The 27,790-nt window shown below is 31.1% G+C and overlaps 1 protein-coding gene across 3 annotated transcripts; it reads left to right on the forward strand.

Annotated features, from left to right (window-relative positions):
- Positions 1-759: 759 nt before the first annotated feature.
- On the forward strand, positions 760-25,539 carry LOC129955378 (monocarboxylate transporter 4-like). Of its 3 annotated transcripts, none has more exons than XM_056068218.1 (5): positions 760-900; positions 12,433-12,644; positions 17,703-17,846; positions 21,511-23,112; positions 24,639-25,539. In XM_056068218.1, the coding sequence occupies exons 1-5, from the start codon at positions 851-853 to the stop codon at positions 24,782-24,784; spliced, it is 2,154 nt and encodes a 717-aa protein (XP_055924193.1). In that variant the 5' UTR covers positions 760-850; the 3' UTR covers positions 24,785-25,539. The 3 variants fall into 3 exon arrangements, with proteins under 3 accessions (XP_055924193.1, XP_055924195.1, XP_055924194.1); XM_056068220.1 differs by having other exon boundaries at positions 21,511-21,896; XM_056068219.1 differs by lacking the exon at positions 760-900 and adding an exon at positions 8,748-10,194.
- The last annotated feature ends 2,251 nt before the right edge of the window (positions 25,540-27,790 follow it).

Genomic DNA, 27,790 nt, shown 5'->3' on the forward strand with positions numbered 1-27,790 from the left:
ACCTGAAGGCGTGCCACGGCAAAGCTGAGGAAGAAGAAAGTTATGGATTCTCTCCTACGGCTATTCTATTTACTAAAACCAACGAAACACATTGCTATAATGTGGTACTTAAATAGTAAAAAATGTATTACTCAACTAGTAGAAAATATTCGCTGCAATCGATGTCAGCTGCTGGAGTTTTCTTCCATGTAAAATACACATGTAAATTAATTACTCCTGATTTGTTTCCTTGAAGGCTTGGTATCCCTCCCCAAACTGAATCCAGATCAGACTTTTTCCTCAGATGTTCTTGGTCAGTTTGATCTACAGAAAATGTCACTTTTCCTCCCTTGACTTATGCCAAGGAATGATGGGGTAAGTTGGCCCTGAGCCATCACAACATTCATTGATACCAAAACAATGCAATGCAGTGGAAGTCCTCATCTAACGAAAATCTCTACATTCCGATCTTTTTCAGAACTATTGGATTTTCAATCATAAAATAATTTCGAGTACATCTATAGATAGTACAAATATTTGCAAAAAAAATGATTTACGCCATTTGCAATCAAAGGATGATTAATTTTGTAATATAACGAGTTAAAGTTGCCGTTTCATAACACAACTTCAAAAAAATAAACATTGATTTAGGCCTTAAAGTTTAAGAAACATTAATTAAATATGCTAATTTGTGAAGAGATATCATGAAAGAAATCGGAACTTCAGACAACTGCCAAAAAATTGAAGGGGAAATTATAAAGAAAAGAGTTTATTTGTTAATCTATAAAGTGATTAAGTTACATTCACCAGAGTGTTTGTAAACACTTTCAAGTGCAACTTTGCACTTTGAGAAGGATTTCTATACAGAACAATGGATTCTGAAGCAAGTTTCAAAGATCCATTTGACGATTTGAAGACAAGGTAAGAATAAAAACTTGAGTTCAAAGAGAATTCCTCAGAAACAAATTTCAGTTTCAACAGAAAAGAGATAAAAGTGTATTATAAAAAAAACGAAGATGCGTTGGCCCTGGTCCCTGCTAACTGAAACTCATCAAATCCTCAAAAAGGCGATTGATTGTACAGTATCCTCCCAGGTTTACAACGCAAACCCTATGCGCTTCGCTCGCTATGAAAATGGTACTCCGTCCTTTATAATAAAATATAATTATGACTGAGTTAATTAATTTTTTTATGAATCCCAAATTCAAATTAGTAATTAATGAAGTACTTTGGGCTTAAAAATACTTTCTTCTTGATATTTTGTAAGAATTTAGAAGACGAATGAAACTAACAAAGAAAATTACGAAAATGTATAATGAAGAAAATTTAAAGATACCTCTAAAAAGACATTATTTAATTAAATCTAAATTATGCGTGTGCTACATATATCGTAGCAAAATTATAAAAGAGCCAATCTTGCTAATTCAAAAAAAAAAAAATCCCAAAATCATTACCTTTTGATATTCAGTTCTGGGTATCAATCCTTTACCAATTTTTGGGAGGCTTGAGAATGGTCGTTTTAATTGTATGAAGGTATTGCGAAAACAAATTAAACAAATAAATGAAATTATCAAATGAATTAAGTATGAGAAAAAAGTGTAGCGACGATTCCCAGATTAAGAATATGCTTGTAATTACGTAAATAACCAAAATGAATAGATGTATCCTACACTCTGTAAAATAACAGCCATTTAATAAATTAATACAAACTCAAATCAAAATATAAACAACATAATGAGCTACTTCATTAAGGGTTGTGTGAATGCTTACAGAACTTTTCTATAAACAAAGAATGCCTCTTTTGTTAGAGAAATCGCTGTAACATTTTCAAATTGTATGGTCCTGGTAAACTAACATGAAATTGCCCATGTGTAAAAGCAAGCTTGCTTAACACGAAGCAAACTTTATGAAACGTCTGATCTTATGATTAATTTATGATGATCGAAAATGCAAAGCTTACAAAAAAGTGTTTCCTTTCAACCCTAAAAAAACATATTATACCCGTATAGAATGGGAATCGTTCTTTTGAAAATGATTGTGTCATTTCTGCCTCACTAACATTATGTTTGACATGAACACTGCATTGGCTACACTGGAATAAAATGTATAAAGCTCCTCACCATAGCCAATATTTGACTTTTTGGTGCCTGGTTTAACACGCATTGCCAAATTTACTTTAATTTAAAGTATTAAAACATTTTTACTTAATGAAAACTGCCAGCCATGTAACTAACAAAAATAAATTTTAATTACAAATTAAATTAACAAATATAGAAGATGATACCGTAATTCCATCGACCAGCATGAGGCAGAAGTACTAAGCCAGCTGGCAAAGGCAGGAAGTCAGTCACTCGTATTCGTTGGAGAGCAAAGTTCATCTCCTTAGGTATGATTGAAGCTTATCGCCAGTTGGCGAAACAAACAGTCATTTATCGCCTGTTTGGCCGCTGCACACTCCCTCCGCAGTCTCATTGGAAATGGACATAACGACGTGGGGGTCGAACTTGTCGCCCTGAGCGAGTTGTTTGCCTTGCTGGAACGACGATGGATGTCTCAGCTGGAAGTGTTTTGGTACACTTAGTAGTGGAACTTGCTTCTTGCTTGGCTGGTGGTATACTGGAACACTCAGAAGGAATTATAAAAGCAGGTTTCAGACGGTCTATAGAGATGGTATGGGAAGCTCCCTTGATCTTGAGATCAAACGTTTTTTGTCGCCTGACAAGAACTTTGTACGGTCCATCATATGGTGCTTGTAGGGGTTAGCGTACACCGTCATGTCTCACAAATACATGTGAACACACGTTGAGATGAGGATGCACAAAGATTGTTCTTTGGCCATGACAGGACGTTGGAACTGGTCCCATCGTTGCAAAATGACGTTTTAAGTCCTCCACGAGTTGCTTGGGTGATGCTTCTCCGGGTGTTGGATCGAAAAATTCTCCCGGTAGTCGCAGAGACTTGCCATATACCAGCTCAGCTGTCGTCGCTTGTAGATCCTCTTTGAAGACAGACCGGAATCCGAGTAACAAGGTGGGCAGTGCTGCAGACCACTGATCTGTGTTGTAGGCTTTCAAAGCTGCCTTTAATGGGCGGTGGAACTCTTCGATCAAGCCATTGGCCTGAGGATGATAAGGAGAAGATCTGATCCTTTTAATTCCTAGTAGCTGAGAGAGAGCACGGAACAAATCACTCTCAAACTGTCTGCCTTGGTCAGTAGTAATTCTTACGGGACAACCAAATCTGGCTATCCAGTGCTTAAAAAAATTTTGTGCTACTGTCTGTGCTGTCATGTCTGGAATTGGTACGGCTTCTGGCCATCTCGTGAACCTATCTATCATTGTTAAACAATAATAGTTTCCTTGAGAAGGAGGTAGAGGGCCTACAAGGTCCAGGTGCACATGTTCGAACCTCTGTGATTGGTCTACAAATTTTCCTACTGGGGTTTTAGTATGGGAAATTACTTTCGATTTTTGACACGGGATGCAATGTTTAGCCCAATTGTTACAATCTTTTCGAATGGAAGGCCAAATAAAAAGTGATCGAATTAATTTTGAAGTGCTGCGAATGCTAGGATGAGATAAATTATGTAATGATGCAAAAATTTGTTGACGAAATGATTCAGGAATATAAGGTCGAGCTGTACCTGTTGATACATCACAATAAATGGGAGTTTCGCAATTTGGAAAAGCAATTCTTTTAAATTGTAATGTTGCAGAATTATCGATTAAATTTTTTAATTCAGAATCAATTTGTTGTGCTTGTGCAATTTCGTTATAATCTATGGGATTTGGCATGTTTATTGCGTTTATCCTCGAAAGTGCATCTGCTAATATATTCTCAGAGCCTTTTATGTGGTGAATATCGGTGGTAAACTGAGATATAAAATCTAATTGTCTAGCCTGTCTCGGAGAGCATTTGTCCAAGCGTTGTTGGAAAGCGTATGTTAACGGCTTATGATCTGTAAACAAAGAGAAATTTCTAGCTTCAAGCATATGCCTAAAGTGTTTGATGGCAGCATAAGATTCTAATAACTCTCTGTCGTAAGCGCTATAGTTTCTTTCTGCTGGGGAGAGTTTCCGAGAAAAGAATGCGGGTGGTCACAATTCTTCATCTACTAATTGAGACAATGTCCCTCCGATTGCAAAGTCTGAAGCGTCGACTTGTAAAATTAATGTGGCATCCGGTTTTGGATGTGCCAATAAAACAGCATTTGCAATTAATTGTTTACAATTTTGAAATTCTTCTTCCTCTTTATCTGACCAGTCCAATTTCGTTTTATCATTCTTTTTCGCGCCTTTTAAATATGAAGTTAAATGAACCTGATGTTTTGCTATGTTCGGTAAAAATCTACGGAAGAAATTTAAAAAACCTAAAAATCTTTGAAGATCTTTAACTGTTTTTGGTTGTGGATACTTAAGAATCGGTTCAACTTTATGGGGTAAAGGTTTGGTTCCCGAACTAGTAATTAAATGACCTAAGAAAGGAATTTCTGAGACGCCAAATATGCATTTTGAAACATTTATGGTTAGTCCATATGTATTTAATCTCTCTAGTACGATTCGTAAATGAGCTTTATGCTCTTCTTGACTGGAACTAAATATTAAAATATCATCGAAATAAACATAGCAAAATTTAATATCTCCCAGGATTTCATTCATGAATCGCTGAAAAGTTTGTGCTGCCCCACATAGTCCAAAATTTAAGAATGGGAATTCAAACTGTCCAAATGGTGTACAAACTGCGGTTTTTTGTATACGATCCGGATGGACTGGTATGTGAAAATAAGCACGGACTATATCAAGTTTTGAAAAAATATTTTTTCCGTGGAGTGCATTGGAAAAATCCTGGATATGGGGTATGGTATAACGGTCCGATACAGTACAGGCATTCAATCTCCTATAATCACCAACAGGACGAATGCTGCAAGAGGTTTTGGTAACGACATGAAGGGGAGATGACCAAGGTGATTTTGATGGTCGGCATATGCCTAGGATCCATCATGAACTGAAACTCTTTATTGAAGGCGTCATACATTTCTGTATTTAGCCTTCTAGGTTTACTATGGAAAGGCGGACCGGTTGTTTCAATAAAATGTATCGTATTATGTTTAACAGGTTTTATACCAAATGTTAATTTTGTTTATTCTGGGAATTCTTCCAGGTCAACAATGTGCGGAATGAGACGCGTGAGGATAGAACCTGGGACCTTTGGGTTAGCAGTCCAGTAACATACCGATTTTGCTACAACAGCTGTTCAGGCAGAAGTGCTGTTACTGGCTTATATGCGATTCACCACAACTTCTTTCTGCTATATAAAGGTGAAATGTGGTAATATATTCGACTATAGATTTTGAAGTAATAACGTCAAATTCCACTTCAAATATCTATTTCTGTTTCCGAAGACCCGAAAACCAATGTAACAATATGCAGTTGATGGAGCATAAAAGGCTTTCAACAATTCGCGAGATTTCGATAACATCAGCAAATGCATCTTGCCATCATGACAGCCTTTTGTATACTTATCGGATTTATTTTATTTTTCGAAAGATAGGACAACAAAACTCACAAATATCAGTCGTGATTCTAATAACGATATCTTCATGTCCTTCGTATATATCAAGTGTGTTAGAATAATCTACTCCTTCTTCCTGAACGCTTTTCAAAACATTATGATTTCAACTGATTCATTTGCCAGTTGAATTTGTCTTCTTATATTATTTGGATAATATTTTACTGCATGACTAAGATTCACGTTTAAATGATAAAGATAAATAGTCGAAATAATTGTTAAATTTCAATAACAGCAGCAAATAACTATTGAAATTCTTTGAAATGCTCAATAGATCCACAGATGAAAAATTTATTTATATATAAAAAAAAGAATATTTATTGGAAAAGCTGCTTTTGCCTTCCAAAATAACTACACTTTTCCAAAAAAGACTTCTAAATTGAATTACTGTTGTATGGAAGTTTATTTACATTTATTTTAATAATCGTTTGCATTCATAGAGGAAAAAAAATACTGTAATAGCTGCCGAATCTTATAACTAAATAACGCGTATTTTGAGAAATGTATAAGAGACATATAGATAATATTGAAATGGTTCGTTTATTTATTAAAAAATAGAAATAGGTAATTTTTGGAAAAACCTTTATTATTTAGCTAGTATTATCTTTAAGTGCTCCGTAACAGGATGTATGTCTGAGAAATCAAAATAACAACAATATAAAGCAAATCGTTTGGAACGAAGTCAAAAAATGGTGAAGATTTTTTTATATATTTTTGTGTGTGTATGTTTGTTTGTACAAATGATGTCGTTTATGAATTATTTTTTGCACAGAAGATATAAATTGAAACCGTTCGGAAGATGCTCAAAACACAGAGTGTAAGAGGCAACGAAATGAGGAATTTTTTTTTCAAATGATATTATTAGACAAAAAATTAAAGATAAAAACAAATTAAATTTTAAAGAAAATTTAGAATTATATGATTAAAGAAAATCCTTAAACTAATCAAGAAATGATTAATTAAAAATTAAAGATGAAGTTAGATCTTTCTTGTTTTAAACTTTAGGGAAATAAATGTTTGATTATTGACATGAAAGAATTAGAAATAAACAAGGTTTATAATGTCGGATGTAGAAATTTTAATCCCATTTTTTTGAAATTTTTCTGATAAGTGATTAATTTTTAGAAATTTCTCAGAATCAGTAATTTGCAACTGACGCAAGTGACTAAATTTCTTGTTTCTAAAGAAATGAATTAAAATTATTTACTTCTAAAGAAAAACAATTTCTTGCTCTCGTCATTGGTACACTTTTTCTACACTTATTAGAAAAGATATTACGAGCAAATATATGAGAAAAGTCATTCAAAACGATATAAAATATCAAATTAAAATTTTTCAACAGAAAATTGTAAACTTTAAGGTGCTTTGAGTCACCACTGCGACTACCTTTGTTCCAAATTTCCTGATTGTAAGTGCGGTAGGTTTATCTAGTCTCCGCAGGTATACACAAAAACTACTGTTTATAAGTATACACTTCCACCTTTGCTATTTATTTCAACGTCATTGATAAACATTAATAATTTAAATTATTGAACTTATTCAAAGAACATTTCAGTACTAATATCAGTTAAAATAATGAAAATTTTTTTAAAAAAATTAAAAAATTGTTTAGTTTAAAATGTATGAGCAAGAGTTCTAAAGAGGAATACTGTAAGACCTGCTTCACAGAAAACCTGGAAACAGTTCCATTAATTCGTTGAAGAAATATCACATCAGCATCCGTTAAGATTGCTTTTAAAATATTCCATATAAAGAAACACTGAATAAATATGTGTCATTTCCTGCACTTGAATAAAGAAAGACACGCAAGGAATGGAACACCATCGTTTCGAGTTACAAAATGTGCAAAGTGGACTTATATCGCAAACTCATATTCGATGCAAAAAAAAAAAAAAAAAAAAAAAATGGCGTAGTGAAATAGAAAAAAAAATTGAATGTAGGTTCAAGTAACCCAAATTTCATTTTTGTAAAAGTAATTTCCAAAATTGCAATTTGGGCAGGATATATGTCTCCCTTCTAGCTTTGTCACAATTCAGTGACGAATAAATCATTAGTTTCCACACAATTCCTTTTAAATTTTAACATTTAATTGATGCATCATACAACAAGGAATTGAAAATTAATATTTTACGAAATAATATGGGTTTCAACTTCAACATTTGAAATTTTATTCTAAATTAAAAACTGCATGGTACAAACGAGATTTTTCGATGTACAAACGAATTTTTCCTGTCATTTATTACAGCTGTCATTCTATTTGCGTTCTCTTTATATTTTATTTGCCGAATGAAAGTATTTGAACGAAAATTCGAATTCACATGACATATAATAATGTTGGTTTCAGGAACAGAATTTTGGCAATTGCGCAATACAAGTTTTTAGCAGAGCTAGACACTGTTATGATAAAAAAAACTTATTAATTGATTTTAAAATTGTTATTTATACATTTTTAGCCATAAATATTTTCTTGCTTCGTTTTCAGCTCCTAAGTTTTTATAAAAGGTCTTACACAAATGTAAATACAGGAGTAATTAAAAAAATACGTATGAAGTGTTAGAAACAATTGTAGCACAAAACAAGAGTTCGAAATCCGCACTCTTCAGCATACACTTACACTGTTCCAAAATTAAGATACTCTCAAGTAACCTTGATGCTTACCATCGCTACTTCTCACTGGCAGTTTACATAAACATTCAAAATAAACGATAAGCATATGTTGCTAGAATCATAGTGCTATATTTATCCTCATTTCACTAGTATATCTAAACGATACGGCTGCAAAGTGAGTATCAAATTTCTTGCGATATTATTGTAACATATTTTTGCTTTTAATGTTTTTTCATTGTTTTATTATTCATTATCGTCAAGTATTTTATTCAAAATTACTAAAATGATGTTACGAAAACATGCACGTTCTGAATTCTCTAGGATTTAATGATTAGGATGCTTTTATTTGCATATTCGATTCTTTTAATATTATTTTATTAAAGTAATAAGACGCAATGTGAGTTATTTTTCTTGATGAAAAAATTATATGCTGTGGAAAGTTGAAATTCTTTCTAACCATACTATGAGATATTTCATAAGTTATGATGAAATAAAAATATATAGAAAAATTACCTTTCGAAAAGAAATGGAACATTTTTATGATGAGAAAGTTCTATATTGATTATTATTCTGAATAAAAATAAAATCAAATTATGAAAAAAGAACTTTAGTTATCTAGGGGATTTATAAAAATAATATATTTCAATATTTGTTTCATGATTAGCGAAATTCTTTTTATGAAGCATCGCATTGAAATGTTTATTTCCTTACTGAAACGAGAACCAGCGAGAGTGGCCACCACAAAACTTCCTCGCGTACTTCCTAATAATGGTGTTGTTTTCTTTCTCCGCCGCATGAATGGTTTACCTTGGATAAGGTTGTGAATGCCTTGCCTGGCATGGATAAAGAATAGTTAAACATTATAGATCTTTGGCTATTGATTGGCGATTAACCCGAGTATTCGATTAATATTTAAATTTACTAAATCGAATATGACACCTTTTTTCTGACGAATTAAAACAAAAAAAAAATAATTAAAATTGTAGCCAAAAGGTCACATACCAAATTTGATTTATTTAAATCATTGCGTTTTTGAGTTATTGCATTTACATGTATACGAAGAATACACATTTACGTGTATTTGGCAGATTGTATTTAAAATTTGGTAAGAATCTTCATTCTAAATGCCAAACATGTATGCCAAATTTTATTTATCTGGTTCTGTACGACTTGTCATTTGCACTTCAACAGTGAGACAGACGTTTTCTTGGGATAGATTGACAGAAATCTAGAAATTTCGTGTAAAGTCCATATTTCAAAGTTTATCTTTCCAAGTAAAGCGTTGTTGAATTATCTTGTTTAAAGACAGATAGACAAAATTTTAAAAATGTTTTTCTCAGGTAATGGGATCTTTGAAACGTAAAATATTGTCAAAATATCGAGTTTGAATTTTTGGTTGATTGCAATACTTTTTCTTTGTGTGCTCCGTATATGGGAAAGCAAAAAGGACAGATTTCGTGAACATAGATATGTGCTTTCTGTTTTTCAAAATTAAATTATTATTAACTACACGAAACTAATTGTAATTGAGAAATATCTTAGATTTTATCATTTTGCCCATTTAATGTAAAAAACAACAAATGAAAAAGACAGACTTCTAACAGATTTAGTCGTTGAGTCGTCAAAAATAATGACTTCTTTCCTTGTTGAAAATTTTAATGCTTTCTGGCTCAAACTTCAGATACTATTATCCGATAATATAAAAAAAAAATTCTTACGATCATTTTGATAGTCCAAAATTCTGCTACTTCCAAAATTTCCAATTATTGTCATGAAATTTTTCACAAAAATAAATGCATTCAGTATTTTTATTGGATGGAATGGCAACGTGATTGTAAATTATAAGGGGAGCATTGTTCCGAGCACTCTTTTTATTACTAATAAAGGCGAATACATCTGATCGCATCTTTTGGTAATTTTCATAGCAGATTGCTTCACCTAGTGTTACCAAATTCATACAAACAAATTATAGAAAGAGAAAATGTGCATCTTGCAGAATTTCTTTTGCAACTTTTAAACAGAATTTTAGTTATTTATGAGGTAAACAATATTTTTGTGATAATTTTCGAAAATATTATAACACAAATATTTTTTTTGTCCTGTCTTAAATTTCAAATAAATAAATATTGTACATAGGATTTAAAGTTGCGAATTCAGTTGCCACTCGATTGCTTCCCTTAGCTTTAACAAATTTATTTCATTATTGCAAAAAAAGTTATTTTTTATTGTGATGATTTTCAATGTTTCATCAAAATTTTAAATACGAATCTCGATTATAAAATTTAGTTAGTTTTCGTTACTTAAATTTCGATTATAAAATGTATTATTATTTTTCTTACTTTTCCATTAATTTAAAAGCACCCCTCCCCCTTGCAACAATACATATTTTCCTTAAGTATTTCGAATATATGTTTAAATAGCTGGATTTTATAATTAAAAATAAATTTGTTATATTTGACTTCATTGTGTAAAATATAGTAGTATTTAGAAATTATCTATAATAATTCAAGAAAAAAGTAACATGATTTATTAATAGTCTTTAAATTGCAACAGTTAGACTTTTCAAAACTTAGATTAATTTGATTTTATTCTGCACACTATTATGTTTTCAGGGATGCATTAAATTATGGACAAGACTTTTATGAAATGCATTTTATAGGTAGATGAATTAAATGAAAAATTGCTAAACAATTTAAAAACCTTACATATTTTTAAATTTTTCATAGTGAAAAATATATGTTCTGTTTTTTTTTCTTGTATGTATTTAAATATAGGAACATGGTTAAAAATATGTTAGATGCTTTATATTTTTAATTTCATAATTTTATCCTTTAAGTACATATTTAGCTCTTATTTAAAATCTAAGCAACAAATTAATGACTGTAGCACTTCATTTAAACATTAATTATAATTTATAAGCATAGTTAAAAATAATTAGAAATATTTATATTAGTACAAAATGTATTACCGATATTATTTCTAACAATGTTTCAAGGCCAGTTAGAAACTTTTTTCTAATATTTGTCAGATAAAAAATGTCATGATCCCGAAAGATCAAAAAAGATTTTCCATATCTTCAAAAATATTTTACCAGACAGCCTAGGTCAAAAATGCGTTCTGAGTAAACGAAATATATCTTTTTGCAAGCAACTTCTTTGAAATTTTTTGATTGATATGTGCAGAAATTTTAATTCGGACGTTCCTTTTCTAAACCTCAATGTGGAGCGTGAAGGAAAGATTTTCTAAGTACAGGGTCTGGAGGTCAGAGATCTACTGCAACCCTATATGAGGGAAAAACAATATTTCCAATCGATAATACAATGCGTTATACGAGAAAAAAATAACCTTTCAGTTTTCTCTGTGCCATTAAGTGACTTGAGAACCAAAAATAAATCTCAAAATGCTACGAATGTTTCCTAGCTTTTATTGTTTTTCCAATAAAAACAAACGTTTTCTCATACGCAAGAAAGAGAGAGAGGGAGAGTCTTTTAACTGTCTAAAAATTTGACTATTAGATTTTTATGAATATCTATATCTTGCATAGAAATGTTTTATGTTATTTAAGCATTACACAGAAAGAAACATATTTGAAAAGATTTTTAACGTGAAGGTTGACTTGTATGCTGTAAATATATTGTAATATAATTTTAATTTGAATGAGCTGCATTACTCTATCTTTCCTCTAGATAGCGATGCCTGATTAGGTACGCATCCCATAGTGCAATGCGATTGTTTTGAAGAGATGAGATGCTGTTCTGTTAAGGTGTGCGCGCGTTAATGTCTTGTCTTGTCTTCGCGTTTTGTGTTTGTTTTGTGTGAAATATGATCTTTAAAGAAATGTTGCCAAAACGATACGTCCTCTTGCTTGCACTGCATGGATCATAATGCTCTCCATTCCACCATAAATTTTTGTGTTTGTTTGCTTGGGGTTTTTCTCGTCCATTTAAAGAAGATAACTCTGATATATGTTTTTAAAATCATTATTTCTTTATATGCATAATGGAAATGTTATTTGAATTATTGCATAAAGATAAACCAATTTTAGTAATTTTACCTCTGATTTCAAATTAATTACTTTTAAAATGCGACCATGAAAATCTACTTTCTAGTTAATAAATATTTATAATAAGTCAAAACTTAATTGTAATCAATATTCTATATTCAATACATATTATTATTCATTCTTTCAAAGATAAGTAATGATATAATTAGTATTTTCGATTTTCGAATTTTCATTAAAAAAGAAATCTTACTGCTTTTCAATTTTTAAAATTTCAGAACGAGGATGACACGTAGGATGAAAATCATCAAGTTCGACAGCAAGATCAGCTGGGCTGTAGCCTTGGCCTGTGGGTGCATGAATTTATTGATTCTGATACCGATGAAAGTCGGCGGTCTGATTTTTGTAGAGATCCTGGATCGGTACCACGTCGGCAGAAACCTGGCTGGCTATCCAACGTTTACTATCACTCTGATGCGAAGCACAACTGGTATGTTTCGGAACTTGAAAATTCTTTCTTATAAGTAAGTTGTATATCCATTTCAATTCAACTGCTTTTCAACACTCGTCAGCTCTTCAAGTAAATTTTATAAGCGTTTTATTTATGGTAAGAATTCTTAATTTTTTAAAATTTCGGATAGTGCAGAAGTCCGATATTCGCAAACCGGATACATGTGGGTGTACTTTGTAAAAAAAAAATTAACTTTGACGATTATCCAAAGTGGTGAATGTAATTAATCAAAATAAAATTCATTTTTAAAATAACAGTTATTTTTAACGCAACTATTTAATTACTGTTTGAAGAATACAAAATGTTTAATGGTGGTAGAGAATTCTTCATAGCAGAATTTATCCACAATGGATAACCTGTTTTGATAAATTAGCAATGTGTTTATCTGGCCAGATAATTGTTGCTTAGTGATCATCTGTTAAAAGTTAAAGGCAGTATTGAATAAGTTATTATATCATTTAGTTCCATGAAACAACTTTAGAAAATCGTTTAGTTAGCAGAATGTCACTTTTTGAATTATTCCAAAATCTTCCAATCTGTTCCATAAACAACGACGGGTTCATATGTTCCACGATGATTTCTTTTTAAAACGCACTGTTGCAAATAATAAAGCGTAGGTCTATTTTTTATATTTATATATATATAGAGAGAAATGGTTCAAGAATGAAGCTAATGGCACTTAAAAGTGGAATTGGCAGAAATGCATTGCATAAGTGGCAGAAATATTGGCAGAAGTGCATTGCAATCAGAGGATATAACTTTAAAGCATACTTAATAAAAATTAACAAATAAACTGAGACTTTTTTTTTTTCGTTTCATTAAAGCATTCCTGATATATTTTGATTACAATAGTATGTCACTAATTATTTATTTAAACAATGACGTAACGCTAATTTGATAGTTATTGATCCTGTTTTCTTTCTTTTTTTTCTCTATTCAATTTTTCTATGTAATTCAAAAAAAAAATAATAATAATCCATCTTAGTCTTAAGATGCAAAGAGTCGTGCACTCTTTAAAATACTCTTTTTTTTTTCTATTTTACACAAGACATAAATTTGTTAAAATGCCAATAAATTCGAATAAAAAAATCTTTGGAATGCTCAGAAATATAGGCCAAGAATTTTTTTAGAAAATGCGTGAAATTTGTTATCCGCACAATTTTACTAACGAATTCAGACTAGAATGGAAATTTTCATTCGTACATTGAAAACAAATTTTTATTGGGCACTTTCTATTATTATTGTTTGTTCATAAAGGAAAAGAAAACCGAAAATTTCAAAATATCCAAATCAAACTGTATTAAGAAATCTTTTTATTTCAGAATTTTAGTAATACATTTGTTCAATAAGAATATCGATGAAAATTCTTCTAATTTGCTATTTTACGAAAACGAAAACTAATCAATATTGAATGCGACTAAATTTTTGCTATTTACAGTTCTGATTAATTCTATTCATATCTGAGAAAATGAGAAGCTTAAATATTTAGAAGAAGGAATTCCGATATCTCAAATTCATATTTGCCAATTTAAAAATAATTCTAGCTCAGTTTAGGCCAAGAATGTCTCTTGTGACAAAAAACTAAAACTATAATTATATATTAATTACTTATACGAAAAACGTTTCATTGTGACTACTTGTTCAGAATCACACATCTTAAGCTTGACTTCAAAATCATCATTTAATTTTCCTTTTTATTTTTTATATAATTAATAAAAAAAATTATTTAACTTGTACTTAATCTAAGAGACCATAGACACTCAGGAAAAATGAAGGCTCAATATACAATAAATTGAATATTTTCTTTCATTCCTTTTGTATTCTAGCAAGAGGATGGGAAAAGCAATTCGTTGATGTCATATTCAGCACTTCCGAAAAGAACGTCAAGTTATATGATGTTGTTTGACGGAAAAAAGTATTGTGGCGAGGGTAGCAATTTTATGGGGCAAGGGTCGGCAACCTATTAAAACGGAAGAGCTAAAAGCAACAATTTACAAAATTTCCCAGTTTTTAAAGAGCACTAAAACTTTTCGATTTCATATTATAGTATTTGCTTATATATATTTGGTTTTTGATTTAAAATAAACGGCATTAAAGACTGAATAATCTTTATATATAAAAAAAAAAAAACAAATATAGATAATTACATCAATGGGAGCATTGACTTTACATGCCTTTTGAAAGTTTGATTAAATCTGGCTTGTAGCTTGTTATTTTAAGTTTCAAGCACGAATCTAGAATTTTATTCGTTAGTAACTTCTAAATTTACTTTTTATTATATTCATGCAAGAGACCGCTTGCTCGTACGAATATATCGACCCGAAGATCGTCAGCACTCCATATGCCAACTTCGTCACCTCACTGTAGCATTCTGGAAGACTATTCCATGCGTCGAACATGAGGGTCTCGACTCATTGATTTTCTTTTAAAGTTGCCCATTTCTGCGGCGCGATGTGCGTGCATTTCTGGATCTCCAACTCTTCCAACTTGCTCTTTTGATCTGTGAATTTGTCACTACAAGCCTTTCCACAAATCTTTGGTTTTCAAATGTAGCAATTTCATTTGATAAATTGTATCAAATAGAAATTACATGAGCATCAATTGCATCAATTCCAAATGGCTCAATGTTGATCTCATTTGTTTTTGTGTTGAGAGGATTTACTATGAAATCGAGAATACTTTTGTTTGATTTGAATTGCTCGAATCTCTCAATCCTTCGATCGATCCTTCATGTTTTTAAAAGTTAGGCTGAAGTAATTCGTGTCAATAGTTGCATTGGTCTCATCGCGATTTGCTTCAGATTTTTAAAATGAAATAATTTACAGCTCTCGATGTCTTCGACAAAAAGAAGTAATTTTTTTTCGAAAAAAAAAACTACTTCTTCAAACAAGGCGTAGGCTGGGTTGCCTTTTCCTTACAGTTTTAGATTTAATTCATTTAGTTTCATTGTGATGTCTACAATGAAGTTTCATTTTTGCAGCCATTTGTCTTCTTCCAATTCGGGATGTTCAATGTTTCTTTCATTGAGGAATGTTTTTATTTGACTCAAGCACAAAGCAAAATGTTGCAATACTTTACATCTGGAAAGCCACCGCACTTTATTGTGCAGAAGTAGGTCAGAAAATTGGCTATCTATTTCTTCAAGGAAATCTTTAAACGAATGATGTTAGAGTGCTTTTGCCAAGAAGCTGTTAATAATCTTAATTATCATGTTCGTGACCTCAGCTATATTCGGCTGGAAATGTTTGAGCACAAAGAGCTTTTTGATGAATTATGCAGTGAAACGTTAGAATTTCGTGGTTAATTTTTTTTTTCTGAAGAAATGATGTTACCCTTCTATGTATTCCTGTCAAACGTCTGGCTCCATTACTTGCTATAGAAACGATTTTATTTATATCGATTCAATTGTCTTCCAGGCAATTTTTCACAGTATTTGCTATATCTTCTTCACGAGTTTGCCCTGAGTGCGGTAGCAATCCTATCAATTCTCCTTTTGGACCTTGAGACGACATATACCTGACGAAAAGGGTAACTTGTGCCGTGTCTTTTATGTCGCAACACTCATCTATAGCAAGTGATAAGGCAGAAGCCAGTTGAATGTCTTCCACTTGCATATGTGTTACATTTGAAGACATTTTTTGGTTTTTCTATCTTGTACTGTTTAGCAGATAATTTCAAATCCTCATTTTTTTTTCATAATTTCTGCTTTGTTTTTTAAATCACTAAACAGTTCTTCAGATGCACGTATAAAAAAATCTTTGACGTACTCATTATCTGTGAAAGGTTTTCCTTTTTTGCTATTTCAAATGACACTGCAAAGCTTTCCAGATTTACGTCATGGAAGATTGCCCCCAGTTACTTAGCATGGAACTTGACTTTTGCTGCTTTTTTGGAGCTCTTCAACAACAATTTTTTCATGCGTCACAGGTTAGATATTTATCAGCAAACTGGTATGTTTTGTCGGAAAAGTTGAAAAGATGATTTTTTAAAATTGTACTTAGCTATCTAAAATGACAAACAATTTATTAACCATTATTACTTCATTAACACGATCCTCAGATATGTAATCCAATTCTGTTACTGGTTTTATTATATTATACGTGTACATACCTTTGACCAGATAATTTGCTTCTAAATCGTATTCTTGAAACAACAACGAATAGACACGCAAAAAACAGCAAGCGATTTAATGACACACATGTAATGTAAAGTCGACCGAGTTATCCGAGGACAACTGATTGACAACACGTCCAGAGTCTAGACATATTGTCTACACTCTAGACGGTGGCGGTTTAGTGAGACAGAAATGAAATGCAATTGGCTGAAATATAAATATGATCATCTCTAAGAACAAAACAATAATTCAAATTTATCTCATTGCGATCATGTTAAGCGTAGCGATTTGTAATGAACGAATATGTTAATAGAAGCTGTTGAGAAATTAGGTACTTGAAAATATATTTTCTTATTTTTTAAGGGTTTTTATGATAAACTATTAATTTTTCGTATGGAATTGGAGAGCAACAACTTTACATCAAAACAGCCGCACATTGCCAATTCTTGTTCTGGGGCATAATATATTTTTTCCGCAGCCAATCGTTATCAATGGATAAGCAAATACAGATGGCATTTGGAACATGGCATTATTTCTTTGCCCTTCATATTATTACATTTTTTTTAATTATATAAAAATTCTAGAGTTTTATTCCGACGACGCGGCCGGTATATTAATTAGTACCAACCTTGTTTTCCCCTCGATCACGAGACATTAAACATTTTACTATTGCAATTAAAACAAGAATTTAAAAATTAAATGTTTTCTGTATTATCTATTTTTAGAAATAAATTTTTCTCCGCGTACATATGTGCCTCATCAGATAATTCCAAAGGTTTAAATGATGTCAATTTCAGAATTAAAAATTTTTTTTAATTACTTTGAAATCTTTTTCGAATTTTCTATTTTTTATGACCTTTATTATCCACTGTATACTTATACTTTTAAGACGCTGTATTCAAAGTGTGATATGTTATTTGCAGGACCGTTAGTCGGATATTTTGCAGAGAGATTTGGAATGAACGGAGTGATGATTCTCGGAAGCATATTGTCGGCTGCAGGAATATCAGCCTGCTTCTTTGCTGAAGATATTGCAGTGGTGATTGTTTTATTAGGAGTCCTTCATGGTAATTATTTTCTTCACTTTAAAACTATGAATCCCATTTTTAAAAAATATTCATGAAACTCACATTACATTGCTATTCAAAATGTTTATTTCTTTAAAATACTCGTTGAAACTCGTCGACATGAAACTATCAATTATAATGCTATCCTTAAATTGAATTCTATACTCTGGACTTCTTGATCATCTGAAGGCAAATGGCTGTTTTAAAATAATCTAGCGAAAATGAAAGTAGAAAATTCCAGTTTCTTCCTAAACATTTCATTCTATAAAATTGCCCGAGTCCTTCACATAACCGCTCAGCAGAAATTACACTTCAACAGGTGGCGCTCTTTGAAAGATTTTCTTTCTAAATAATTGCATTCATAACATTACCGATCTATTCAAGACATCAGAAATATTAAAGATAAATAAGATTGCAAATAATAGAATAAATTGCAAACTAATGATTGATTTTTTTGTGTAATAATTATTTACAAATATATTTAAACTAATTTAAGTATGGAAATAAAGATGTGGCTTTAACAGTTCCTTATAGTGGTTCTGTTCCTGAGTTCAGGTACAAAATCTCACGAACGTCAATTATTTATCCCCCTTATCAATATATCCATAAATATAAAACGATAATGTATGAGGCAAAAGAATTGCTCTTATTACATTTTGTCGAATAGCAACAGTCAAATATAAAAACGCCAGCTTGCGAATTTGGTTCAACCAGCCTGGTTCATTGAAGGTGTTATCAACCTCAGTGTTTCGGTTAGCAATTAATGAGCTCCAAAATATTATTAGAAATTTTTGAGTAATGGTTCACTGTTTTATCAAAAAGTATTTTCAATCGAAGGAAAGAAGATATAAAAGAAATTGGTTTCAAAAAGCATGTTTAATCAGGCTCAGAATTACTCCTAAACATCGCCAGATAAATAATCGTTCTGATTTACCTTTGGAAATTGATGTTTATTTATTTTATAAGAATTATCTTACATGAATAGTCTTTGTATTAACTCAAAAATTAAGAAAAAAATCTTTTAATTGATATTAATTTTATTTCTGTATAATTTTCCCCTCAGTTTTAATAAAATTTCTAATTCAATTTAATCCATTATCTATAACGCTCTGTTTAAATGCTAGATGGAATTCAAACTTATCCATCAAAACATTCAATCGCATGTTTTCCTCAATCATTAGCTCTGTGGCAGGATTTTCATTTCCGCTTTTGTTTCGTAATATCTCAATTTGCAGTAAGTTGATTCAATGGAATTCATGCTTTTCAGTCGTATCAAATACACAAGTGACTTTTTTTTTAATGCATGTCATAAATCATTTGGCAGCTAATAATCTGGGCGAATAAACTGGTAGCCAAGGGCGGCTAGTACATATGAAATTTAATTGATAAACGTAGTTAACACATTTCATTCTTTTGCTGTATAGTATTCTATTTCTGTTACATCATAAATGTACAATATATTTCAAATGTTATAAATATTGTTTTATAATGAACTCAGTTGGTTGCCATAAGATTGCCATTTTTAGATTTTTTAGAATATTTGTTGAAAGGTTTCATTAAAAAAAACAACGATTTCGCGTAATTTAATGCAAAACCATCTGTAGCAAATAATTTATATATTGGAACATTACAATATTTTAACCCCTTTTATGGTCATGATAAAGACACTTATCTCCATATTTATCAGATTTTTTATGCAAGTATATGGGTTGTCCTATGTTCTAATTTATTTCCCCCCCCCCCTTTTTTTTTTTTTTCAAAATTTACGCAGAAACAAAACTATAGGGGATTTATTCTCATATCTTACACCAGAATGAAATAAATTAACCATTTCAAGCGACAAATCAAATTAATTATATGTAATAAATTTTTTGAAACATATTTTTAAATTAATCTCAAGCCCAAAAATATTTTAATAATAAATACTAGAAAAATTTATAATAATATAAATCAAATAAAGTAACCAAAATAAAGGCATATTTTTCATTAAATCTCATTGTTTAAGAGAGTCGTGCTCCCTAATACTTTTTAACATTTCAACAGGAGAGCCATGGTTAAATTCATTAAATGCAAAACAATAAAAATGTTTTCATTCTATTGAGGTGCAAAAATCCATTTCCAAAACTAATACATTTCTTGCGCATTGCTTATCCTTTTTTCAATCCATTATCTTGCCTATTGCAGCAATTAATGCCTTAAGACAAGCAAAAAATTCCTTTTAGCTGGTAGGCAAAGATAAATGGCTTTACATTTGAGTTAATGTTTTGTAATTTCTTTCAGTCTTTAAATAAAATTGAACGGGAATGGTCTTCCCAAAATATTCCCGCATATCTTCCAATAATTCCCCTCTCCCCGCATAAAATCGTGAATCTTGGATAAAGTTACAAATATCTTGCATAACGTTCACTAGTTCCATGAGAAGTAATTAGAAATTGCAGATCTAATGATAGTTACAAAGTGCAGATCTTTAGCATGAGTCTACCATTTTCGCTGAATGAATTTTGAGAATACGTGTTTTGTGCGTTTTTTAGCAGACCGATTTACACCAAATTTTGATGCGGTAGTAGATGGGAGATAGTGTCTTATTTTATGCCATTACGTTTAGGTATTATCATCATTTATATGCAATAGGAAGTACGAACCGAGAAATGGTCGATCGCTCGACAGATTTGGTTGAAAATTTATACGAATCTTTATTTCAGATGCTGAACCTGTGTATCAAAATTTATTGTTATCGCTTTTGGCGGTTTGAAATTACTGATATATTTGTATTATTCAATATTGTATTTTGGTATGCAATCTTTTATTCGTGTACATTATAGATTCTTCTGGATATCACATTAACAGATAGACACACTTTAATTGAATTTTTTTTTTTTTTTTAAATCTAGAAGATCAGTAAATCGTATAGATTCATAAAAATTGCAAAACTGTCGCTTATTATTTTACATTCACTTGATGTACGAAACTTTTGTTAAATTTTAATGCATAAAGATTTTAAAATTAAGTACATGATTGATTTGTTTTATGTTCAAACAATGTTTAATGATAGTTTAAACCTAGTTGAATTTAAAAAGCTGAGCATCGACAAGAGCGGCGAGTAAATGAGGTGCTTCGACAGGGAAATTACCAAAGCGTATGAAAATTCTCGTTCTCAATTCCTCGTATCCACATAATTCTCAGGTAATATAGAAGGGGGGGGAGGGGTATTTTCTTCTACTAGGTAAATCTATCGTATGTTATTAATTTGTTGATTAAAGAGAAATAAGAGGAAGTTCTTAGGGAAACTGATATGTGCTGCATTAGAATAATTTAGTCCGTCCAAATATTAAGCAAGATAAAAGAAACCAAGAGAAAAAGGCAGGGATGAATGCAGAATATATCAGTGATAAATTGGGATTTTCTCTAAAATTTGAAATGGACTGATCCCATAGAAACTCTGCAGCAAATTGGAGGATCACTTTAGGCTCCTCGTGTATCAAGCTTCTTTAATAAAACTAGGTCAGTCGATCGTGAAATGAATATCGTCTTTTAATAGATTCCATTTGTTAACTAATCATAAACTATAAAGAATTTATTTACTTCAAAATGCCAAAATTTTGCTATGGTATTCGTTACTTGTTACAGTATATATTACCTACATTGAAATATTTCTCTCTTTCAGGACTCGGCGTTGCCTTTCTAAACACATTCTTGCCTATGATTGTGAAGATTTATTTTAAAAAACATCTCACCCTAGCATTTGGAGTGACTCAAGCAGGTGCTTGCATCGGGGCAGTCTTCACTCCTCCTCTTCTTTTGTGGATCTTCCGAAATTACGGTACATCCGGAGGGTTTCTTATCATAGGAGCGATGGTTCTGAACAGTTTGCCTATCGTTATGATTATCAACATTTTATCACCTGATAGAACTTCCAGCAAGTCGGTGAAATCTAAAGAGTGCACAAAAGAACAGTTAGAAACAGGAGCAACTACAACGGTCCATTTTCTCGATGGTGAAGATAATGCTCTGACATATATCACTGGTGGTAAAGAAGAAAAAGTCGTAAAGGTGAGCGAGAAGAATATTATTTCAAAAATACAAAATAGTCCCGAAAGTGAGGATGTAGCTTCTTTAGTACTGAACAGTCCTGAGTGTGATCACGCAGAAGTCGCTACAGATGGAACCGATGCTAAGGTGTTAGGTCCTTTAAGTCACTTTAATATGTGCAAAATTTCAGCGGAAAACGCGGACTCAGAAACGGGAAAGAAAGGAATAGAGCTATTGTTGGATAAATTTGTAAAGGCTTCAGAAATCAAACAACAAAAACAGAATCACAAAGAGGAAATTAAAATAACTGCAAGTAAAACGATTATTCAATTTCAAAATTATTTTGAAGAAGAGTTCATTCCTTGCGTGGATATTAAAACAAAATCGATAGACAAGGATTGTGAAGAAAATGTGCAACAATCAAATGATTATACATATTCAAAGAAAAGATTTAAATACAAAGCTGAAGTAAGCAATAAAGATACACAAGAACAAACATTAAAAAGTGCAAATGACCGTGATCGTGTCAAAGACAGTAACATTCACACACCTCCATGTAATTTTGTGAATAATATATCATGTGGAAGTTTAACATTTCCTACAAAGACTCAATTGCAGCCAGTGACAGAAACTGAAGAAATTACTTTTCCGGTTCTCAATATTTTTAATTCAAAATCTTTAGAATCCATGCTGCCATGCAATCAACAATTTCATCAAAGAGAAGTGTTACAAATTGATGAACAACGTTCAACAAGGGCAACAAACGCAAACAAATCTTTAAAGATTTTTCTGGACGTAACATTTTGGATTGTTATAATAACGCACAGTCTCCATTTGTTCGTTTTTGTAATGTTTTGGACCACCATGATAGACTTCTCAAGGGACAAAAACGTTGACAGAAGCATGGAGGTGTATTTGTTGATGGTTTTACCCATAGCAGAAATAGCAGGTCGTTTAGGCTTAGGTTGGGTAACTGATTGTAATTATCTAACTAAAATAAATTTTTGTGTCGTTTTTTTCACACTGATGGGTTGTTCCTGCTCGCTTATGGCATGGGCTCATGATATTTATACCGTGATGGGAGGCATTCTCGTATTTGGTGTTTCTTCCAGTGGGCTTATATCAGTGTTTCCAATGGTAATTTTTGCATTTTTTGACACAGCAAACCATACAATGGGACAGGCTTCAAGTTTTTGTCTGTTCGGTCCTCTCAGTTTTCTTAATGGCCCGATGATAGGTAAGATATTTATCTAAAGTTTGAATTTTCTTTAAGTAGTTTTACTTTTATAATTATTTTATTAATTTTATTTTCTTTGATTTAATAGAAAAATTGCGATTTTTTCCTTCTAGAATTAGGAATTCACTATATAATAAAATTTCATTAATATGGTATTCTCACTTATTGATTTTTCAGATAAAAGGCACAGTTAATTCCTATGCTAAAATGACACAGCGCCATTTACTTGTATTCTGTGTAATCATGATCATGTTTGTAGGTGTTGTCACATATTATATTTATGTATATATAAAGATTCTAGTAGAATAATTATTATATATATTATATACGAACTATATAGAATATTTATATTAATGAAGCATAAATATATGAAGTAATTTTAATTTTCCCATCAAGATAGCCGTAATGTAACTTGAATGTGAGATAAATGATTTCAAGATAGCCGTATATAACAAGAAAGCTTTCAGATTTAGAAGGGGGATTTGTGCACAACTTTGCAACCTTGCAATGAGCTGGGTATCTGCCTGCTCAAGATGAGCAGGCACGATACCCAGCTCAGGCAACGAAGTTTATGAGACAAAGATAAACTCTTGCTTCCATGTAACTCGAAAAAGGAAGACGGTGTTACCCTTATCGATTATTATTTGTTTATATTAAAAACTAGAAAATAATAAATATGGAAAATGATTTTGTCAAGATATTAAAATAAATAATTTTTCATTGAAAATTATAAGAAGAACGCATACATGTGAGACGCAGAAAATAACAATATAGAAAAGATGTAACGCTATAATGAATATTATAACAATAAAAAAAATTCCAAACATTCTATGTCACGTAAGCAACATATCAGTCAGCACAATAACATTTCGAACATGAAGTTAAAAAACAAAGAAAAATTATGTTCCCGATATCGGATTCCGTGTGCACCGCCCAACTCTTTAGACAAAATTCTTGAGTTTTTACATGCTCTATTTTGGAAAATTTCACAGATAGATACTTAATTTTTGATATTGCCAATCAACTTCCTTTGGCAGAATTGGCTGATGAATTTGCAAGTAACAATGGTAAAGAAAATGTAGAAATGAGAAGAATTATGAAATTCAATTCTACATGTGAAATTTCCCATGTTCTCATAACAATTCATAATGTTCTTAAATATTATGGTGGAACTCAAACTCAACCATCAAAACATTAAATCGCGACTGCACTCATTATCTCTATAACAGTAGGATTTCCACTTCCGCTTTTATTTATTGATGTCTACATTTTTTTAATTTTCAGTTTGTTGATTCAATTGAAATCATGTTTTTCATTTCTATTAAATAACAAGCTAAAATAAAAAAAAAATATTTTCCATAAATCAATTAACAACCCAAAAAAGTGAATGATCTGGGCGAGCAAAATGATAGCCAAAACGGCTGGGATTATTTATTAAAATAATCTTTCTGGGATTTAATTTTAAATCAAAAATTTGTGGAATCTTTTAAGAATGTCTTCAGAATATGTTTCTCATTTCGTTTTAGGATATTTCAGAGACACAGTGGGATCTTACTCTTGGCTGTATCACACACTCGCAGTGGTGTCGGTGGCTTGTGGAGCTCTCTCAGCCTTGATCCCGGTGCTTGCCAGGATCAGAGACGAGAAAAGGAAAAAGAAGAGAACAAGTTGAAAATGTCATTCAAGAAGACAAATATTTACACTTCACCAAGATAACTTAAAATTAAAAATACTACAAAGACACAGCTGTTTTACATTAGCACTAAAACAGTATAATAGAATTAACACAGAAGAGGATTTCTAAATTGAATGACTTAAAACGAAACTTAAAATGTAGTTATTGTTAAATTTTTCTAGTTATTTTCACCCAAATGCTGGTATGCTCACAATACGAGAACGGACGTTTTCTATAAACCTTAAAATAATAAATAAGGCAACAATATATAGAACAGTAATGAAAATTTCTATAGAAAATTAAAATATATTATGAATGGGATCACAGTTCCAATTTCTAGCATTCCTGTCTGACTATCGAGCTTCTACAATTTTTGCTTTCAATTTCAGAATCTTGGTTAATAAATTTTCTTACTTTATAGTGTGCTGATAAAAGATAAATTTTTGAAAAAGGTTATAATAATTATAATTTTTCTTAAAACTCGAAATGAAGGGCAAAAAAGTTTGTCAGCCAGTATTAAAAAATATTAACACACACTCGTTAAAAAAAAATATACAGAATTATCGACTTGGAAATTATCTACTCGTGAATATGTACTTCTATGGATTTTTTTTTTATTTCTTTAAGTATTGATCAAAACAATTGAGCATTTTCTTTTACGTAACTGCTAATATTACGTAGCTCCTATAAAGTTCTATAACAATTAGATAACCGCAATGTGCAATTTTTATAAAATATTCTGTTATTTGTGATTATGTTTACTTTATTCATTTTTTTAATATCAATAAGTTAATTTATTGTATTCTGTAACATCAGGTAAACACTAAAATTATTTAAATGTTTCCGAAAGTAAATAAAAAAAATTGTTAAAATCTTTTTAGAAGGCAAGATATATATTTTTCACATCACTTTTATCGTTAAACAATTTCCTAATACCTAATGGCATAGCATAGTAAAGATGAGGGATAAAAAAAATTACAGAAATCTTTGTTACATACAAGAAATAAGAATGAAGAAAAAAATTGCTATTGTGTGCAGCTTCGAAAAGAAATATTCATTGCAATCGATGTTAGCTGCTGGAGTTTTCTTCCATGTAAAATACACATGTAAATTAATTACTCCTGATTTGTTTCCTTGAAGGCTTGGTATCCCTCCCCAAACTGAATCCAGATCAGACTTTTTCCTCAGATGTTCTTGGTCAGTTTGATCTACAGAAAATGTCACTTTTCCTCCCTTGACTTATGCCAAGGAATGATGGGGTAAGTTGGCCCTGAGCCATCACAACATTCATTGATACCAAAACAATGCAATGCAGTGGACATCCTCATCTAATATCTCTACATTTCGTGCTTTCTCAGTATCACTGGAGTTTAACAGAAAATTTTTTGAATTATCTTATAAAACTTCTATAGATTAGGCGAATATTTCGAAATGAAAAAAAATTATTAATACCAAGTGTAATCAAAAGGTGATTAATTTTGTAATATGTACAGGTTAAAGTTGAGATTTTTAAAAATTTTTTTAAAAGAATTAAATATAGACTTAGACCTTAAAGTTTCAGATTCCTTGATTTTTCAAAAGAAAACATAGATGAAATCAGACCTTCATACTACAGCCATAGCTGGTCTCAGAAGTTATAGTTATAAAGGAAATATATTATTTTTTTATCTACAAAGTGGTTAAGGTACTGTGTTTGTAAGCACTTGCAAAGTGTAACACTACACTTCTGAGTAAAATTTCTATAGAATACTATGGATTATGAACAAAATTATCAAGTTGTATTTGACAATCTGGTGACAAAAAAAAAAAAAAGAGTGGAAGCCTGAACTGGAAGAGAATTGCCCAGAAACGTCAGTGAGTTCCTACAGAACCAAGGCATACGTATATCATGAAATACTAGGGGAAAGGGTCAATCCCCTTCTCGCTTGCTATCACCAATCCTCATAGAATTGCATAACAGGTTGCACAGGTTTGCTGCTCAAATCTTGTTCGCTTTTCTCACTACAATGAGGACATTTCATCCTTGTGCAGTTATTGTAGTATAACAATGGTTGAGCTTTATCCATTTTATTATAAAGTTTTAATTGAAATCAGAACATAATAAAGTATTTTGTCTTGAAACAAATCTTTTTTTTTATTTTACTTTTGTAATCATTTAGAAGGTGAACGAAACTATCAAAGAAAATAAAGTATAAGAGAACAGTGTAGTGTGAATATTCACAGAACTTCTCTATCAACATAAGTGCATACTTTTCTTGTTAGAGAGATCGCTGTAACATTTTCAGATGATGGGGCCTACGCAAATCCTCATGAAATTGGTCATGTGTGAAAGGAAGGTTGCTTACCATTAAACAAACTTTATGAAAAAAACTGATCTTATGATTCATTTATGATCATAGAAAATGCGAAGCTTACAGAAAAGTGTTTCTTTTCAAATCTAAAAAACCTATGATACTCGTATGGAATGGGAATAGTTCTTTCGAACATTATTTTGTCATTTCTGCCTCAATAACATTATGTTTGACATAAACATAATATTGGCTTTACCATAACATATTATATAAAACTCAGCAACGTCAACATTTCGCTTATTTTTGTTATACTAGCCGCCTTTGGCGACCAGCCGGTTCGCCAATCTTAACGCTCGTTAAAATTTTAATAATTAAATATTTTAAGTAATTTCTACTTTAATAGCTTCTTTATCTAAATATTTTAAAACTTCAAATTTTGATAGTCATATATTATAAAGGCTCATAATATTATAAAGGCCTTCAGTCATAAAGTAATATGTATCTCTCTAATTTTCTCTTAGCTCCCGTAGAATGTATCCTTTAAATTAAAGTGGAAATGATTAATCTGCATTTAATATAATAATATTTTTTACTGAAACAAAGCATTTTTTATGATATGATTATTGAAAACAGAGTCACTGAGCATTTAAACCTTATGGGCATTATGAATATCTTTCTTGATTTATGTAATATCTCAAGAATTTGTCAACAA

The sequence above is a fragment of the Argiope bruennichi genome, chromosome 2 (assembly GCF_947563725.1).
Source record: "Argiope bruennichi chromosome 2, qqArgBrue1.1, whole genome shotgun sequence".
NCBI classification, from domain to species: Eukaryota; Metazoa; Arthropoda; class Arachnida; order Araneae; family Araneidae; genus Argiope; species Argiope bruennichi.